This window comes from Ischnura elegans, chromosome 1 (assembly GCF_921293095.1).
Source record: "Ischnura elegans chromosome 1, ioIscEleg1.1, whole genome shotgun sequence".
NCBI lineage: Eukaryota > Metazoa > Arthropoda > Insecta > Odonata > Coenagrionidae > Ischnura > Ischnura elegans.
The window spans coordinates 97,520,623-97,541,034 of record NC_060246.1 but is presented as its reverse complement, the minus strand read 5'-3'; the positions used below and the strand labels follow the sequence as shown (position 1 = coordinate 97,541,034).

The 20,412-nt window shown below is 39.8% G+C and overlaps 2 protein-coding genes across 2 annotated transcripts in view; both read right to left on the bottom strand.

The window, feature by feature from the left end:
- The window catches only part of LOC124166858 (xaa-Pro dipeptidase), a 392,399-nt gene extending 376,258 nt beyond the window's left edge, over nt 1-16,141 (bottom strand). The window contains exons 1-3 of the mRNA XM_046544571.1: nt 15,954-16,141; nt 5,006-5,237; nt 3,348-3,539 (exon numbers count right to left, since the gene is read on the bottom strand). Of these exons, the coding sequence (XP_046400527.1) occupies nt 3,348-3,539; nt 5,006-5,237; nt 15,954-15,976 (447 nt within the window). The 5' untranslated portion in view covers nt 15,977-16,141. The remainder of the gene's footprint in view (nt 1-3,347; nt 3,540-5,005; nt 5,238-15,953) is intronic.
- Nucleotides 16,142-16,299: 158 nt separating this feature from the next.
- LOC124166849 lies at nt 16,300-19,067 on the bottom strand. The gene is made up of 2 exons (XM_046544559.1): nt 18,691-19,067; nt 16,300-18,170 (listed from the first exon to the last, which is right to left on the bottom strand). Exons 1-2 carry the CDS (start codon nt 18,906-18,908, stop codon nt 17,903-17,905), a joined length of 486 nt encoding a protein of 161 aa, XP_046400515.1. The 5' UTR covers nt 18,909-19,067; the 3' UTR covers nt 16,300-17,902.
- Between the last annotated feature and the right edge of the window lie 1,345 nt (nt 19,068-20,412).

The following is a 20,412-nucleotide window of genomic DNA, read 5'->3' as shown; positions in this document are numbered from 1 at the left end:
GGCTGAACATAAACATTCTGATAAACTTCGTCCATAATCGTGCATCGTGCGTCATTTGTTTTCAATATGATGCAGAAACTAATATTTTCGTGACATACCTTAAATAAAAAAATTAAATCGTGTTATTGTTTCACTGGAGCATAGGTTTTCACAAATATTTGTAAAACAATAGATCATCATAAAATTAAAAAATCTCTTTGTAGCTACACATTCCTCCCGCCTCAATCCAAAGCGATAACTGCTTACGAACCAGCGCTTCCGATTGGTGGTAGTTTAATACGCTGTGCGCCCTGATGATCTAATCTATGCGCTAGAGTATAAAAATATAATTTTAAGCATGCACATCCCAAGATTAATTTTTTAGCGCAGCCTACTGATTGGTCCATCATGTTTTAATTCTACCATCAATAGAGATGCAAGGAATACGCACAAACACTTTTGACAGTAAAAACTCACGAAAAGCAACGTAATAACCTAAGCAATGTATAAGAGGACACACATTTCCACCATAACAGCTATGACGGTCACGAAGTTTTGAAACGGAGACGAAGTTGCGACGCCAAAGAGGGATGATTACATAATCCCCAGCCGCCATAAGCATTACAGCTAGGATGCCTCAGTACTTAACGGGGAAGTTTGCAAAGACATCAACACAATGGACGGGCTGGGAACGCTGGCTCATCTCACCCTGCTCGCGTTATACCCAAACACAACAAGTCGTGCACACGCACTCAAAAATGACTTACCAAAATACACCGCAAATTAAAAATTGGATAAGGTGCTAAAAATAAGGATCATATTCGGAATTATAATCTAAGGAATGATAATGGGAGCAATGCCTCATTTACAGCTGCTTGGTTCGGAAGCATTATTATTAACCATGACGACTCCCTCTCAAGGACGTGCTGCGGGTCAAATGCCCCAGACAGGGGAGGGGAGGACGGAAGTGTGTGTGGGGGACGATCGCGAACCGAAATATAAAGAAAAGCCGGTTGTGGGTTTGAGACGGCAGATGGACTGGCGAACGAACGAGGAAAGCTATCGCGTTAGTGCCACGGTGATCAACACGTTATTCACAGACCTGAAAATTCAATTCTTGAGCTTCATTTCCTTTCACGAGGAGGCTTATTTTCGATAAGACTATTATCTCGCAAGTAACAGAAACTGCACACTCGCAGAAGTAATTAAGAAGATTCCGCAATCTCCCTCGACGGGTATGATTTTCTGACATATCACTTGTTTAGAAATTAGGCGTTTATTTCGAAATTTTGGGTCTCAGAAATCTTAGCATTTTAGTATTTGAGGGAAAGACAAATTAGGAGAAGAGTCAAATCTATATGCCCTGATATTTAAAGGCGATAAATGTGAAAATAGTTATACGTCTGGAAACAATACAAAATACGACTGGTAGAACGGGAGTATAGCCCCCCAAAGATTAGTTGATTTCACTACGCTCCAAAAACCTGAAAGATCAAATCACCTCTGCCCCCAAGACTCACTCTTAGACTGCGAAGAGTATCGTTGAATCGAAAATTTCTCGAAATTTAATCTACCCCTTCTCCATCTCAAGCTACTTGTGTGTCTAAAAAGTAATGGCAAATTCAACATTGATTTTTAAAATGCATTAAATGCAGTTGGATCTCCTCGTCCATTCTCATTTATATTTAGTATTGGATATTTTTATTTCATTTATTGTGGTACTTACTACTAATCCACTAAAATTAATTTTTAGCGGCTCAAACGGTACTTAACTTCCTCTAATATGGCATCTCACTCCCCTTCGCCGTCATATTCTTATTAGAGGGGACTTTTTAGTCTCAACCTCACCCGAATAAAGACATTTTATTATTATTATTATATACTCAAGAAATGTCCTCTGAGATGCTATGCTTACATAAAAACGAGGCAATTAAAGAAAACGCGGAGGAAGTATAGCATCTCCATCAGAGGAAAATGAAGTAAATATTTTTGATAATTTGGAAATCATGTCATAAGCTCGGAGGCAAAATCTGCTTCTGGTATGTCGTGCAGTCTTAAAATTTCACACGTAATTCTAAACATTTCAGTCTCTTTAAAAGCGTCTAAGGATATAATAAAAATTCATATTCACAAGCTTTGACGCTCAAAATTCATGTCATGGATTACAAAAAGTCTTTTTTTGAGCTAATAATTTAAGCCACACGATAAATTAAAAGGAAAACGAGGTAACCTTAGGCGACTGGTCCGCATTCAGAAGTCACCGACGAGCGGTTAGCTGAAAAGAGCTTCCACGATAATGAAGCATAGGACGAGTCCTAATTACATTAAAAGAAATACAGGATGTCCTGTGGGACTAAGAGGTGAGCTTAGGTCTGATCAGATAATGCTATGCGACGTATAAACAAGGCGAAAGGCCCGCGTGTAAATGAGCATAAATCCGGTACCACCTCTATGCTATTCAGACGCGAGGGAATTATCCACGGTCATTCATTGCAACGGGCTATTATTGCTTAATGTAGTTTGCCATTTCAAAAGACGATATCAATCTTGTTCATTCCATTAAACTTTTTGCTACTCAAAAATCGGTCACTGGCCTTGTCACTGTCTGGTAATTCAGCCATTAACCTGGATTGCGAATCTCCGAAGGGCATCAAACACCGTAAGTCTTTGCTTTCTCATGTCTGGAAAGTGGCTTTTGTCAGGAATAAGTATCGTATTTGTATACTTACTTCAATATTATATTAACACGACAGTGACATTCAGACACAGATGATGAAAAGGCTCCAAAAATCCACCCAGGATACCGTGAATCTCTCTGATCGCGAATATTTTAACCACTAACCAATTTAAAAAAATTATAACACCAAGTTAAATGTGAACAAGCGTAAAGACCACATGGTATTCTACGCGCGCCTTGAAAAATAAAAGCGTATGGACGAAAGGTTTAGCCGAATTATTTAAGAGGTTAAATATGACTCACTTAGAAGGACCGAGGACAATACTTGACCTAACCTATAGAGTCGAAAGGAGCCAGATTTCAATCATAGCGATGAAATATATTCATGCCCTCAGAGAAAGAAATCAAAAAACCTTATTCGAGGCCTATACTCTACTTCTCATGACAGGATGGATGTGGAAAAAATATCAGAAGAGAGCTCTTGAGAGATTGTGATTACCTTTCAAAAATACATGGAATGAATGCACACAAGTAATTACTAGAAAATACTACCAGACAAAGCGTTACAACGCCGTGAGAAATTTCTCCAATTGAATAAGGAAAGAAATTGCAAATAAAATAATACAAAAATTAAAAGAAGCATAAAATCTAAAACATAGCTACTCCAGCAATAATTAGAACCGGGGTTCACCTCGTCCACGTAGCAAACGCGCTCCACAGCATATCTTCTCCGATAATCCTCCGGCGTGAAGAGCTTCCCCATCCAAATGGCGTATTCTTCAGGAAGTCTCGGAAAGAATAAAATGGAGTTACCAGTCTCAACACATATAGCTCCATAGACTCCGGGTTCAAGAACTCCGAAAGCCCAGTGGAAATATGCTTCCTGCAAGGAGAAAATTAAAAATAGTTAAGTTCGCGGTTATAAACGCACATTGTCCAAGGAAATAACCACAGAATACCCGGGCTATAGAGAATGCATCCAGTAGAGGCGCTATTGGGGTTGAAAAGTTTTGTCAGAGCAATCCGCCACTTCTGACATCACACGCAAATATATATTTTTACGCTAAGTCTTTCACAGTTGGTGAATTTTCCGATATAGTAGGGAACTTCATTACAAACTCGACAGGTTCAAATCGCGTATTCATAGCTAAAGGGACCCACGGTGCCAGTGACGTAAGGAGAGGTACCCAGCTTGTTCCGGCGACCATTCAAAATCATTTAAGGAATACCCCTTACCATCTCTACGAAGTATGCAGGTATATAAAATCTCCAAGAATACACCCCAACTGGCAACCGTGGAAGGATCATATGACTTGACTGGGATTAATACTAGAACATAAGTCTTGTGAGCACTATTCGAAGGGTTCCGAGTTCAAATCCCAGAACGATTCGAACAGACTCATTTATAACTTACTCGACATGCAAGATGACCCAGAGAATGGGACTGTCCCCACTACCCAAAATACGTACTATAGCATTTGTGGCTAAGTCTGGGTTAAGCTCTACGCTCGCCAACGGAAAAACAACTCATAGTAGACCACTGGGTAAGGGATACACTAAGTAGATTAACTCAGACAGAAGTATCAGACTCTTCCTCTTCAAGCGGAGAATTTTTTCACACACATAGATACCCATAGCAAACAGTGATTGTTTAATTACAGCATTTACACCCCACATTATATGCACGAAGTATTTCATACAACAAGCCCTACGCCAATAAGAAAAAAATCAGCACAATTACAGTTTTCTTTATTTCCTCCATCAATAATTATGTAGCAGCCGCCTTATTTAACAGAGGATAACGTTAATAAATAAAATGTGTAAAATTAATGGAGGCACTTAGTAGATTAAAAACTGAAAGAAGAATGCTTGTATGGATCGTAAGAACAGAGATAGGAGCATTCAGATTAAGACCGAGGTGATTAATGAGGTAAGAAACTTGTCAAATAGGTACCTATTCAGAATGAATTTTAAAATATTGAGAAAAAAATGGACATACCTCAGAATGATCTCAATAAAATACGTGGGTAAACGCGAGGACTAATGGTTAGGGGAACTAGGATACAATTGCACAAACTTTAAACGGCAAGAATTCGAAGTTATATTTTTAAACATTTCCCTTGACGACGAAAATCTTAAATACGGGATTACATTAGCAACTAGCTTGCAACTAAAAAGAAAAAAAACTCTAGGAAGCTAAATATGAACTGGAAACGTGGGAACAGCGTGAAACACGGTAGAAGTCTTGGGCGGCCAAGGGGTATGCAGGCAAGCGATCGAATTTACATGACGGGATGGTAAACAATGCGAGGAACATGTGTCTCGTCGATCGAAAAGGGGCACACAAACCTGTCTGAACTCAAGGTCGACATCGGTGTCGTAGAGGCTGAAGTCATTGCCACCCTGGAGGAGCACCATGGCCCGACCGGGGAAGCTGTTGCGGCCGCAGTTGCTCTCGTGTCCGATGCGCTGCTTCAGCCTCTCGCACAGCCGCTGCCTGTTCAGGGCGAACAACTCCATGGGCACCATAAGCGTGTGTGGGCCCATCTGATAGTAGGAACCCATGTCTCCATTTTGGCAACTGCCGAAAAGCAGGAGAAACACGATTAGAGTATACATTCGCTTAGAGAACAAGCTTACATTATTATTACAAGAGGTACTCAGGTAGGTACATGGATGGACTCATTTTAATTACAAACCAGGAGAAAATTTTGGCTTTCCATGTACGTGTACTTGAGTTATGGTCTTGTGTTACTAGCACCAACGAATTCTTGGTGGAAGCTCACACCACCAACAAGAATGCTTATTATCGGATTATTTTAATGATAACAACGGATTTACATTTATTTAAATTGTGCATTGGAGCTTTATTAATTAAAATTGAATATAAGCTTGTGGCTGTTTCATCGGCGTCACTATCTGGCATCAATTAATTGCGAGAAAAAATGTTCAATTGAGGGTCCTAAGTACTTGGGGCACTAGAGGCACGGGTTGCCGTAATTTTAAAGTAAAAAAATTTTAACACGTGAATATAAACCTCATTTGGATCATTTTGAGACTAGGAAAACATAACTTTTCTCAATATTGAAAAATAAGGGCGGGCCTAATGTTCATTTTACGCTAGGATCCATGGCCGCTGCAATAACCAAAACAAATTACATTCTTTTATCAGATTAAATAATTTCCTGAATGGAATTTTTAAATCCATAGATCCATGTTCTCACAAGATGTAAGTAACAAGTGTATATTCTATGAAATGAACTATAACTAGTTTCGAACGGCAATTTGCAAAAATATATCTATCACTTGGCACCATCCAGGATTGAGAGCAGATTACACCGTTAGAAAGATAAAATTACGCTTTTCTTCCGGGAAAAATTCTAAATGAGTGAGGATCAAACTTTGAGCGTTTCCTTAACACATGTGCTAACATGCCTATGCATTAGCCAAACGCCATGGCACATCGATTCGGCCGGCTGAGAGAGCATCTTTTCATTTAGTTTTAACGTTCAAGAAAGGCCTACGTAGGTCGAATTCTTTTCATTTATATAATACTTATGAATTAAAAATATCTATTGAAACACATTAGAAAACAGAGATCGACGGGAATCTCATACATTTATACTTATTTACAAATCTAAGAATTCAGTGACTAAAAATATTTTGAAACTCATCATCATTAGTCAACAATCCTAAGATTGGTTTGACGCAGTTCTCCATTTCTCTCTCCTATCCGCTAATCTCTTCATAGCTACATATTTATTCTCTTTTACATCCTTTATAACCTGTCCTATATAACTCATTCGGGGCCGTCCCTTGTCCTTTTTCCCTTCCACTTGTCCTTCAACGATTGTCTTCATCAGACCATCGTGCCTCAAAATGTGGCCAACTAAGTTGTCCAATGGTAAATGAAGAGCAAACTTAGTGCATGTCCACAGATATTACTGTGGACATGCACTAAGTTTGCTCTTCATTTACCATTGTATCATTATGTTCCACAACATCTCGCCGAACACCGTTGAATACAACTAAGTTGTCCCTTCTTCCGCTTAATGTTTTTAGGAGGCTTCTCTTTTCTCCTACTCTCCTTAGCACTTCCTGGTTACTCACACGGTTTGAAACTACATTTTGAAAAACCAAAGTATGCAATTAATTTCTTAAAATGTACTTCTTCTGGCTGATAATACATGTTTACTTGATTCCACTTTTGAATCCAATTTCTGATCTCAATTTTACTATGAGGTTCGTCCTCGCTGTCGCTATGTCGTGGGACTAACTTAACAATAAATTACTCTCACAGGTTTTCATTCGTTAATCGGCAAAAAAATTTTTGATCGCACCATAAACAGCTATATTCAGTTTAACTATCACAATAGCAAATTTAGAGATTTCATTTCTTTCTATTTTGGCCACTAAATTGGGTTCTTGCCACACTGCGCGTTCTTTGTGGTACGATGTTGACGATCTTATGGTACTGGCTCAATCGCTATCAGCGGGTTGGGTAACATCTAATATTATTATAACTAATATATTAGGTACGCAACTAAGTTCCCGCTGTTTTTAATAGATGACTATAGCAGTGATCGCCGGTCAATTTCGACGTACTGGAAACGTCATGAACCAAGCTTAGACTTTTGGCAAACAAACCGCCATACGACATTAGTAAGTTAGTGGTGGCGTTATATTCTAATTGCTGCGTGAATATGTCTGAGTTTGTGCCAAGTAACAGTCATTTGCGGGAAGTAAACTAGAAAACCGTGACTGCAACGCATCTACAGCCCCAAAGTTTACAAAGATGGTGCTCGAAGTGAAACAACGTACGGTGATTGGTTCCGTCGCTTCAAAGACAGTCATTTCAATGTTGGCGACTTCCCGTGAGAAGGTAGACCAGAAACCTTCGAAGACGCTGAATTGGATGAATTACTCGATGAAGACCCATGTCAAACTCGAGAAGAGCTTGCTTGTGCATTAGGAGTAACCTACCAAGCCGTTTTAAGCAATAGCAAGGAACTTGAGTTCCATATGATTCGAAAAAGTGATTTTACAGCATGAGAACGCTCGACCTCATGCTGCCGAATCCGTTAAAACCTACCTCGAAACGCTACGCAAATGGGAAGTCCTTACCCACCCGCTACATTCCCCAGATATTGCACAGTGCGATTATTACTTGTTCCGTTCGATGGCACGTAGTTTGGCTGTACAGCAGTTGCGCTAATATGAAGACGTCGAAAAATCGCTTGATTCGTGGATAGCCTCAAAAGATGAACACTTTTACTGCTACGGTATTCGAGCTCGCCACAATAATGGGCAAATGTTGTAGCTAGAGGTGGACAATACATTATATAATCCATTAAAAACCATCTTTTCACAATTAAGTTCTATTTTCATTTAAAAAACAGTGAGAACTTAGTTGCGCTCCTAATAGTAATATTACTAATATTTCTGACGGTAAGAATTGGAAAAAATACACAAAGTATCCAAGAAACTGCAAAAGATGAATCAGTTAGATTCCACCCAAAATATGATAAATTCCATTGAAGAATAGTTTAATCAATATAATATTATAAATACTATAGTATTCTAGGTTTCCATGGAGTACTAAAGAAGTAATCTGGCAGCATCCCTTTCCTCCCAGCACTGCCATCCACAATTCACTGTGAGGCCAACTCCCTAACTTATCTAAAAATCATATTTTCTTCCTTCCCCTCCCTCGTTTACATAACATTCTACCCTCCAAAACCGTTTTCAAGATACCCTCTCCGCTAAGTACCTACACTCGCTCCATCCAAACCTTCTGTCTCCTCCGTATCTCATCTAAAAGTTGCCTCTCCTCGCCCACCATTTCCGGCAGTTCGTCCTTTCTCCTCCTCCTCTTTATCCATTTCACCTTCTCTATACCCACATCTCGAATGTCTCCAATCTTCTCTCGTCCTCCTTCCTTAGTTTCGTTTCCGCACCGTAGAGAACTACACTCCAGATCAAACTCTTCACTAACTTTTTCTTTAAACTCTTCCATAACGATCCTCTCAGAAGCTCCTTCCGGTTCATGAACGCCTCCTTTGCTAATGCAAATCGTTTCCCAATGTCCTTATTACTGTATCCGTTTTCCTCTAATGTGCTGCCTAAATAGTTGAATTGCTCTACCCGCTCAAGCTTCTCCCCACCTACTTGTATCTAGAGTCTCACATTCCTCGCCCGCGGTGCTTTACAAAACAGCATTACCTTGGTCTTCATGTGATTAATCCTCATCTCATACTCCTCGCACCGCTCGTCTAACGCATCCACAAGAGCCTGATGTCCCCACGCCGACTGGCTGACCAGCGCTTGATCATCCGCGAACCTTACCGATTTAAACATCATTCCTTCCTTTTTCACTCCAGCTTTCAACTCTCCCCACGCTTCTCTTACTCTCTCCTCAGCGTAAACGTTAAAAAGCAGCGGCGAAAAGGGACAACCTTGTCTCAATCCCCGGAAAATGCTGCCCACCCAGATTCTCCGTCCGCTACCCTCATTTGCGCAGTCTGGGCCATAGACAGATTACGAATCAGTTGCCTATCCCTCCAATCAACACCTATTCTCTTGAATTTATCCATTAAATTTACCCATTTTTTCAAAATCACGAAACAGGCATACACGTCCTGTAATATTCTAGGTTCCTCTCCATGAGGGACCTCATTATTGCTATTGCAACACAAGTTGATTCCCTTTTCTAATACCAAACTAATCTTCGCCCAAATACTCGTTTACCCAAGCCACCATTCGTCTGTTCAATATCTTCAGTACCACTTTCGCCGCGTGCGATATTAGGCTAATAGTCCTATAATCTCCGCACTCCACAGCATTCGTCTTTTTCGGTAGCGGAATTATAACCGTCTTCACGAAATCCTCCTGTCAACAGCCCTCCTCATAGATCCTGCGCATTTAATCGAAAAAGTTTTCCTTATAATGCTTCCCTAGATTCTTCAGGAGCTCACACGGGATATTGTCCACACCCACTGCTTTCCTAGCCTTCATATCACGAAGTGCTCTCTCGATTTCCGAATCTAAGATCCCCCGCCCACGATCGCCCTCCTCCACTGCACTTCCCTCCTCTTAAATCAATCTCTCCAGCCTGTTTCCATCACACAGATGCTCCACGTTTTCCTTCCATCTACTCTGTACGTCTTCTCTCTCGGTTAGCATCCTCCCATCTTTAGCCTTTATTGTTAACAGGGCTTGTCCTCTTTTGCCGCCCCATAGCACTTAACTTTGGGCTACAACGCGCTTACCTCTCCTTCCTTCTTGAAATTTTCCATTTCCTCACCCTGCATTTTCCACCAAGCCTCCATTCCCCCTCTTACTTTCACGTCGTCATCGATTATTAAGTTCCCTATACTTTCTTTTGCCCTGCTCTGTGTCCACGTCCTTCCACTTACTTCTCTCCTCCGTTTCTTTTACTATTGCATCCGTAACCCAAGGCTTCTTCATCCTTCTGCTGTCACCGTAGCCAATTGACTTCTCCGCCGCCTTGACCATTCCCGTTTTGATATTATCCCACACTTCCTCTACAGTCTGGGTACTTCCAATATCCCGTATATTAATGTTCACTAGTTCCTGATATTATCTCCCAATAGTCCCCTTCAGCGCTTCTACATTCCACCTCCTCGCCTTCCTGACTTTCATAAGTCTTTTGAATCTTACGTTGCATTGCATGATAACTAAGTTGTGGTCTGAATCCGCAACCGTTTCAGGGAAGCTGCGAGAGTTTTTATTACTATTCCTAAATCTCTGTCTTGCCACGACGTAGTCTATCTGATATCTCCCCACACCCTCTGGACTTTTCCATGTGTACCTTCGTCCTTTATGAAGATTGAACCACCAACCATTTGTGATGAATAATTTTTCTCCAGCAAAATTCTGCTGCTTTCTCTCCACTGTCGTCCTGTATTCCTAGTCCAAAAACTCCTATTTCGTGTCCATCCCTCCCTTTCCAGGCTGAGGCGTTCCAGTCCCCCATAACTGCCAGATTTTTCTTATGACCCTATAACCATCACTCCAATAGTCCCCCCCACTCCTCCACCTCACCTCGCATAATCCTAAGATTTCCATCCTCCCTTTATCCATTTCCCTTTTGATATTTTAAACTTCCTCGCCCTCATCATTGTCCTCACATTCCACGTCCCTACATTTATAGCCGACTTCTTCTTCTTCATTTTCTTGGTCGTCTTTTCTTCTATCTTCATTGCTGCTGCTGATAATGATAATTATCTGCAAGGATTTCGCATGTTGACGACCCCGAGGACCTTGCCGACCTCGCTGCCGTTAATGACACCCGCCCTCTACGGACGGGTCCCGGTCGATGAGATTCCGAGGCTCATTTGGTTGTACTCCATGTTTTCAGGGAAGAGATAGTTGGTAGGGTTTCCCACTTCCATTCCAACAGTGTTTTTTTTACGAGATACCATCACGTGGACTACCTTTCGTCTGGCTCCTACCATTCGACCTATCTGACATGGGTGGCCCTACCGGGAATAATTTAGAATTAATCCCGCCAGTGAAGCTCTAGGGGTCATAGGAACGCGCAAGCCTTTCCACCGCGACAAGGTTGTGGCCCAGGGGAATGGCCAAAAGAAGATAAAAACTAAAAATGTCAACACAATGATATTTTAACACGTTGCCTTATTTTCAATTACTATTATTAGCCATGTAGGTCCCATTGCGTGATGATTAAAAAATTCCGGAATCCGGTGGCAAACAAAAACAAACATTTTTAAAATACCACAGAGATATTCGAACTACTTGCGATGCCGGTACAATGCGTGATTGGGACTACATTTCGAAATTCAATCTCTCTCGATGTAAGAATAAACTTTTCCTTTAGGAGGGTAAAGCATTCAATGAAGATTGCACAGTGCGAAATTAATTATTTTTATAACAATTTTTCCAATGATTTTAATTAACGGTGATGATCCTAAAACCCTCCCCCTCTATTTTTAGCTTAAGCAGGATTTTTTTTCGTGTGGAGGATCAATGAATTCAAGCACATTCCCACGATGATAGAATGCATAAAAACATTTTGAAGTAACTGACTTCATTCAAGCAAAATGTAAGATCAAAATAAAAACGCTGACGCTTGGAAATTTCCGTTTACAGCCAATCATTACTTGAGCAAGGACATCATCAGGATTTATACTGGACTCAACCGGGAAGGACAACGCTGTCCCTGTCTATGTCCTTCACAACAACATTCGTAAGGAGGAGACGGTCAGTTGTGATATTTCGTTAAAATTATCAGGGTTAGAGTGACTCAGCAAACAGTCAATAACTTTCCTATGCTAAATCTTTCCTTTACTAACAGCAGAAATGAATGAATAGGTACTCATTCCACAACCAAAACACGGGACTATAACAGAAAGACAAGCGCCTCTCGTCTATACCAACGCCAGCATTACGGAAGCAGGGAACAATTACTAAAGTCACAACATCGGAGAAATGGCGCCAATATACCCCGGGAAAGCTCTTCCACCGGTTAAAATTTACTGCTTAATACTTAGTCGAGCTAATCATTTCCACCACAGTCAGGAAAAAGGAGGCACATAAATTCACTCATAGTATTGGAATCCTCAGATTGGCGCAATGAAACCCGAAATTTTTATCTTTCCCAAGCGAGTTTCTTCCGGTACCTGATGTTCGTCTTATTTTTTTGCAGTTTATTTAGCCCTGGATTTATTTATTTCTGGAAGAAGAACAACTCCCTACAACGTAGGTATATAATTCGGGGTACCCAATTAGAGACTGCTGAATCCGTGAAATATCTAGGAGTGAGACTCAATAATGATCTATCGTGGAATAAATATATTCGAGAAATAACCGGTCAAGCTAATGGTAAAATGGGTTTTGTTAAAAGAATATTAGGAAAGTGCGACGACAAAGTGAGAGAAATTAGCTACTTTTCCCTCGTTAGACCAAATTTGGAATACGCTGCCAGTGTTTGGGACCCTCATGGCAAAGGCTTAATAACAGAGTTAGAACGCGTGCAAAGAAGAGCTGCCAGGTATGTGAAAGGTCTTTACGATAGTCTTGTCAGTGTAACCGACCTCTTAGATAAACTCGGATGGGAATCTCTGTCGGACCGTAGATTGAAAAATAGACTAAATCTTTTAGATAAATTAAAGAGCAGTGTCTTTTCTGACGAAGTTAACCATATCATACGGACGCCAACATACTACGGAAGATCAGATCATATAAATAAAATAAGAGAGATAGATTGTAGACCAGGCAGATTCCGAAAGTCATTTTTTCCACGATCAATACGAGATTATAACGGCAGCAATAGAACTCGTAAATAGATTGCATGACTTGTAGTGTAGCCTACTAACCTATGTAAAAATTAATGCATGTTTCTTAATTCCATTATCATTTCTAACAGCGTATAGTAGTATAGTTTGTTGGTATACGGGACGTTTTTTGGACGGTGTGGTGTGCATGTGGGAGTCCAAATGCATGCTGGTGATTGATCACCCCCTGCCAAACACACGAGATGTGGCTCGCAGGGTATTATGTAGATGTAGATGTAGCCCAAAATCTTATCGTTAGGCCATCCTAGGTTGACGTGTTCTTCAAATTTTCCTCATTACGTTCCTCACGTAGTCGTTATGTCATGCCATTTCTACCACGTCCTTCTATGGTGAATGATGCTCCACAGTTCCTTCCCTTCGGTACACACCCTCGTCTCTCACCCGAACAGACACTTTGATCTTCAGTACCCGCCATATGAAGTAATTGACAGCGAAATTTGATGGAAAATACAGATTTTTGCGTGAACCAGAATCTGGGATAGAAATGAGGAAGCAAAAATATTGCGGACTAAAAACATCTTCTACTGAAAAATGAAGTAGAAAAATGAATGTAGTTGTAAATGCATAGCAAGTATGAGAGCTCGGACATGAAATGATAAAATTGAAAAAAAGGGCATAATTATGCATGCTAGGTGGGAGGTCACACCACCACGATGCGAATGAATAGGACAAGATTATAACAATGAAGTGTACAGCATAGCGCGTGTTTTCAAATGCTCCCCTGCTCCAAACTTGGCTAATAGTTATCCAACCAAGAAACCTATCTATAAGCAACCTATAAAAATACATAGAATGATAAAAGTGGTGAAAATATGCCTGAGCTTAAAAGAAATGTATTTCACCTGTTCCGTCCGTCAGTTACCGCACACCGAACATCTTGTTTAATTACATGCTAAAAATGATGCATACTAGAAAGTCGAATAAATGCTCGCAAGGACTATTCACGGCAAATACTGCATGAAATATTAAAAAAAAATTGAAAAATCAGTTAGGATATCACGAAGTTTTGACCAGAGACAGAAAAAAAATTAGTCGACTGGGGAGTGAATGAAATTTGGACTTTTACTTAGAAATGAAATAAATGTTCCCATGCAGTCGTAGCCACTCACGAACGCAATTACGTTGTCCCAGGCTTATGAAAGGAGCATATCAGACGAACCTGCCCAGTTATCAGCCAACTCGATAGGTGTTATCAACCGTCCAAAGGTCTTCAGGTGCAACACTCATGATCACCTCACTTCATGTCCCTCACCATGGCCGCCAAGCTTTCAAATATCAGTAACTACTATACTCATTGTCAGTGGCGCCGACTCCATGGGGCCTGAGGGGGCCCGAGCCCCCTCAATAATTCAAGAAAATAATTAAGTTATATTATGCCTTGTGAAATCACAAAAATATATTGGTGATTTTTATTTCCCATGCTTGCCGATAGTTACCTTTTAATATAAATTCAACAATGAGTGTTGAAATAAATAATTGTAAGGTTAAGCAGGTTAACTGAAGCAAGTGTTGTGAATCATGGTAGTGTTTCGGTGCTGCGACATACTTTCAATTTAACCTCTTCCTGGGGCAAGACCTCCGATATGGGCCCACCAATATTTTTTATAAGTCGGCGCCCCCGACTATACTATCAAAAAGCTTCCACTATATTTACTAAAACCGTCATCTCAAAGCATACATTTATCATTATTATCAATCATATTTATCATTACATATCATTTATATATTATTATAACTACAGGAATCCAGGTTCTTACGGAAAACAACAAAACGCGCACGTGTATTTCGAGGGCAAGCGGGAAGCCTAGTGACGTGGTGTAACACGCTGGGTGGACACATTCCTGAGGAGGATGTAGCAACTTTGTACAGAGCACACGTGGGGTCGATGGACTCGAGGCAGATGAGGTGGCAAAATTTTCCTCCTCGACATAAACACGGCATTAATGAAAAATATATCCCTCAAATCCGCCTGAAATTTACATAAAAACAAAAAAGAAAACGAATTAAAAATAAATCTGAATTGCACTGACTTCTTAATAAGTAACTGTCCCAGCCCTCACTAAAGTATGATAATCTATTATTTAAATTAAAATTTACCAATCTAGAATAACTGCGAAGTTTCGCCAAGTTAACAGGAAATGTGCCAACAAATGGCAATTCCGCCATACAAATATCGGCTAAGGAAGGAAAATACATAAAAGAACACAAGCCGGAGAAAATGAACAAGATGTCGAATTCTGTATCTGATCATCACAAAAAGTACTCTCTGAATGTAATGAAAAGCAGGTTCATAAGAATGCATGAATATTTTCCGCGAAAATAACGCCCCCAATAATATCATTGAGCACTTCCAAGAAGACAATTTTCAAACGTCGGCGCGGCAAGAGTTTCGGCAACTAGCTTGAATATCCCTGACGGCCAGTCTCAGAAACCAGAAGTTGTATAACTTCTAAAACACTCAAAACTGCCAATAATAATTGTAATCGGCAACAACATGAGAGATGGACCCCTACTCAAACATGCATGAAAATGAATCATGGGCGAGGAGGTCACACCCCACATACGACGGAAATTATTGCAAACTGCACTACCTTCAGCCAAAATGTTGCACATTGTGTCGAAAAAGCGATCGCTCAGAACGTTTCTGAGCGGAACTCAACAGACCACACGTAAGCGAATGGGGTTACACAAATCATGTGTGCAACAAAATGGCAAAAATGCACTGCCACGCTGTAATGTTATTCGGCGCTGAGTATAATGATATGGCTGATCATAGTAACTGGCCGCGAATGTGCAGTAGGAAATACAATTTAATGGCTGATTCATGGGTATGAAGGTTAATCGGTAAGATAGCGAAATTTAAGACACTACTATGGTAGGAAGACACACGTATAGGACCATTATAAATGGTATTCAACGCCACAAATAGGAACACGGTTGAAAGAAACAGAAAAACTTACCCTCCCAAATGAATTGAAGCCATCGCTTGTGATGTCGACGTACACCCTCACAGATGAGCTCTGAGTAACGAATGCTTTCGTCGAAATAACTGCCGCTCGCTTTGCGTTGGGTGTTTCTATTCTATCAGATGCGGCCAGATTTCTTGCGATAAATCAGTAGAACCATACCATACCCAGGAAATATCTTGTGTTTGTTCCAGTATCTAGGCAACTTCTTGAAATTTTACTCTCAGTCTGCAGTGCTGTAAACGAAGCTTCTGTCGAGGCCGAATTACCATTTACGCAATGTTATTGAGGTTTTGCCAAAGGCATGAGATTAGGGTTTCCATAAATAATAAAACGGATATTCTTATAATTGTCTTTTAATCATTTTATGCCGTTCGGTGAAAACAGATGAGAAGTTCCATGCACTAAAACATGCACAGTAAACAAAATCACTAAGTACAATATTATTAACATCAAACTCGCTCAATGTATTCTATTAACACAAGTCCGTTTGGTTTCATAATATAAAACGAACACTTACAATCATAAAAATACTCTAGAGCAATTATGCCAATGATACGGACCTTCAGTGAAGCAACATGCGTTTAATTCCCTGAAATGTGAAAAGCAAATAAATAGAAGTTGGTCAAACTTGCACGAAGCACTGAATAGGAGGTCACTCATGACCACTTTTGTTAATACCACTGGCATTAATGTGAACATTGCTAATATCACAAATATTTTAAGAGCCAGCTTACAAGGGAATTGCCGGCAAAAAGCAAAAGAATCCTGCTTTAATTCAAGTATGGCATGCCTTTCCAGCAACAACAAAAAAGGACAAAACAATAGTATGAGATCAAGAATGTATGAAATGTGGTAGATCCTGACGCTAACTTCTTACTTCCAAGATTTAAACTATGGCTCTAAACAGTAGAGACAAGTCAAAATCAGAATGGAAACTTCATTTGCATTCTACACAGATATACTTGATGCTAGGAAACATCAAGCAAAATTTTAAGTAGCAGCACATATACTGAAGAAGTGAGAGCGTAACAGGATAATGAGGAGTGGAGTACGCCGCTTGTATCCACCGTTACATTATACAATAATATATATGAAACACTCGCACCAATATACACGCCATGAGGAAAACGGCCGTATTTCCCCCACCACACAAATAGATTTACCCATACAGATGTAGAATACACACACACAAATAATTTGTTGAAGTCTGGATTTGCACTATTGCTCCATTAGTATTGGTACGATTTGAAAACGAATGCAATGCAATATTAAACATCGCAAAACATCATCGTACACTGTTAAGCGTATTCACATAGTCAACAAAACAAACCACTTTTCACAGAAAACTAAACACTTAGTGCAAGTATGTACAATAGATTCTATGAATCAACTATGTACACTCGCATAAATTCCAATGCATTCGAACTACCCAAGGTTGCAGGTGCGTCTCACGCCCATGCACTGACAATGAGCTCCGAATCCCATAATACCACATGTAGTTACTGCACCTAAATAACACCAAGAAGTGCTATAATTTTTTAAAGTCCGATTCATAGGATCAAATGGTCTAACTTCTACGAAAGGACTCAGGATGGTGAAAATGCCATGGCAGGCAAAAAGTTATTAACAGAGAAATTTCAAGTGCCAACCAAGAAAATTTTATACACTTCAAAGGGAACACTGATTTTTTTTGGAATTATTAGAATATTACGTGTCCTTCTTCATTTATGTCAAAATGTGTAATAAACAGCTTCGACAACGGGGTAGTTGCTCATGAAGAAAACACCAAACAGGCTGGAAAACAGCTCTGAATTATGGGTAAATAACACATCGTTCACTTGCACGCCGGCGACAGTCGATACATTGGTGCGTCAGCTAATTAGTGTTCTAATGTTGACTCAAAACTCATCATTGTAGAACAATTTCTTGAGATTTCTAAATCAAACATCACATACACGAATTCCTCCGCTATTTACAGTAGGCACATCGTCCTCATCGTAGAAATACCGTTGCTTGGGAGAGAGCCCAAGTTGAAGTCTCCTAACAGCTTCTTTTATCAAGCTACCTTCCCTAAGTAATTCCTGTAGCATTGCATAAGGATCTTCAGTCACATCCTGCTTCGTCTTCCCTCGGCTAATTCCTCGAAGGCAAGACTTGCAGGAATCGGCTGCTATAGAGTCATCCAATGGTGCGGCTTTAACTGGAATTCTAGAAAGATAAAAAAAACGGATGGGTTAGTTTACATCTTGCAGGAACAAATCTCCGATTAAAGTTATTAATGAAATCTAACACATTCGCAGGGGCAACGAGCATGGTAACTAGCATCGATCAAAGGGGAGTGTTATGTAAACAGATATTTTTCAGTTACAACTAGGTCGCAAACCACTGAAAAACAATTACTAAAAAGTTAGGATGATTTACATGCAAAGGAGAGTAATTCACTGCGGAAGGTTTTAGCAAATGCCCCATGGCCCCGATATCCTTGTGTCGACACTTGTTTTCAAAACCTAAGTCACTTTCCCCATAATTACGTGAATGCAGGGTATGGGATGAGGTTTTCGATGAAATGGAAAGTTATTAAAAGCTTGAAACGTTCGCCATTGATTAAAATGAAAGCGGTTCAAAAAACTACACTATTTTCGCAACAATGACAAACTATCGATTTGCTATATGACCATATCACTAACAGTTAATAGTTCCATATAATACTCCAAAAAATTATATTTACCTATAGGGTGAGGCACGGGAGGCACTCGTCCTCTTGTGTTTTACTACAGTAGCAAATGCAGAAGGTAAAGAGGGCTTCCCCTTAAATCCAGATAAGCGTAAATTTTCCTTGATCTCATACACGAGCTCCTCCATGTCCCTCGAGAGGAAATCGGAATCTCCTGTCGTAGTTCCCGAGGCAGCATTCGTACTTAAACACATCTCTTCTTTGCTAGGCATTTTGGCCGAACTCACACAGTGTTTCACTTTCGACGCTACCAATATCCCTGCCAGTATAACTCTGATGAAAATATCTCCAAGTGTGTACACTCCAAATCGCAGCAACGCTAGCAACCTTTCACCATCGAAGACTTCTCCAGAGTGAATGGATTCTCTTGCTGAAGTGAGGCTCCGTTGTTATTGTTTTCGTGTCGGCCTCATCACCGTAGCGTAAGTTCTTCCGCCCGCGTAAAACTAGTTCTAGTAAACAAACACATTATTTTTAAATAAAAACTGCTCAAATGTCCATAGTTATAATTTAATATCAATTAAATGAAATGTTTCTATTGTTATGAAATAATTTTTATGCATTTTACTATAATTTAAGAAAATGTAAACAATAAATGTGGAACAAAGGTTGCGCATGAATATACGCTCAAGGTTACTCTTTCCCCCGATACGTAGCACCACGTTTGTTGATTTCCCAATCGTAATACTACATTGAAAATGAGTCCACAATAATAAACTAACCACTGAATTACTACGTTATTAATCCTGGCTTTTGGTGGTAAATAATTTTTCATTCAGAGAGTTATAGACTTTCATTTTTCGAAATTTTCCTCCTTGTATTGGTGTCAGGGATTTTTTAATTGTCTGTAGCGGGATTATTCATTGATAAATAATAAATGGTACTGATGTCTATTAAAATGCAGCGATTGCTTAATATTTGACATGTAATTAATACCATTTATTGGGAATTACATTATAGATTGAAGATCGATTGATATTTTTGTGAAGGTGATAGCAAAATGGTTTGTTTGATTACGCTTAACTTTTGAGATGGTAGAGCCGCTGCAGCTGCTCTGAATCATGAGTTCCTGCAGCTCGATTCTGTAAATGTGATATGGCCGTCACAAGCGGATTTCGTCAATGTATTCACGGCTTTGACGCTGGAGCGATTCTGAAACTTTTTAGTGACGTCACTCTCACAGCCGCGTCCGTGAAAGTATTCACGCCCAAGAGGGCCCGTGGTAGCAGTGGTAGCTTCGTCGCGGCAATGCGCTCTAATTTTTCATTATGAATTTACGCTGTGATTGATAATTAATAGCACATTATTCATTAATTACGATGGTGGCTATTTCATATTGTCACTTCGCATAAGTAATATGTATTAAAAACAAATAAAAGAAATGCATAAAGTTAAATTTACATTCGCGTCCTATTTAAATTGATTGGCGTTCATTGCGATTGAAGTTGGTGGGAAGTTAAACCTTGCGCTGAGGGTTTGACAATTATCTTATATTTGTGCATCTTCTAGAATGTACAATTAAAATACTGACAACTTAATTTTCATAATAATTTGGAGTAGAACCAACGGTAAAAGTATTGTGCGGTATTGAATGTTAACAGATTTATTTAATATTTATTTCGTAAGTTCAAGCCTTCGATTTGTTTTTATTAACGAGAATGGAGGCTCTTTACATACCTCCGCTACTTTTGCATGAGCATCAATGTCGACGGAGGC

Excerpts from the sequence above, each read along its gene's own strand:
- LOC124166849 (XM_046544559.1), bottom strand. The coding sequence starts at position 18,908 with ATGCCTAGCAAAGAAGAGATGTGTTTAAGTACGAATGCTGCCTCGGGA. Across the intron at positions 18,171-18,690 it reads TCCCGTGCCTCACCCTATAG|AATTCCAGTTAAAGCCGCAC; the intron begins GTAAATATAATT and ends TTATCTTTCTAG.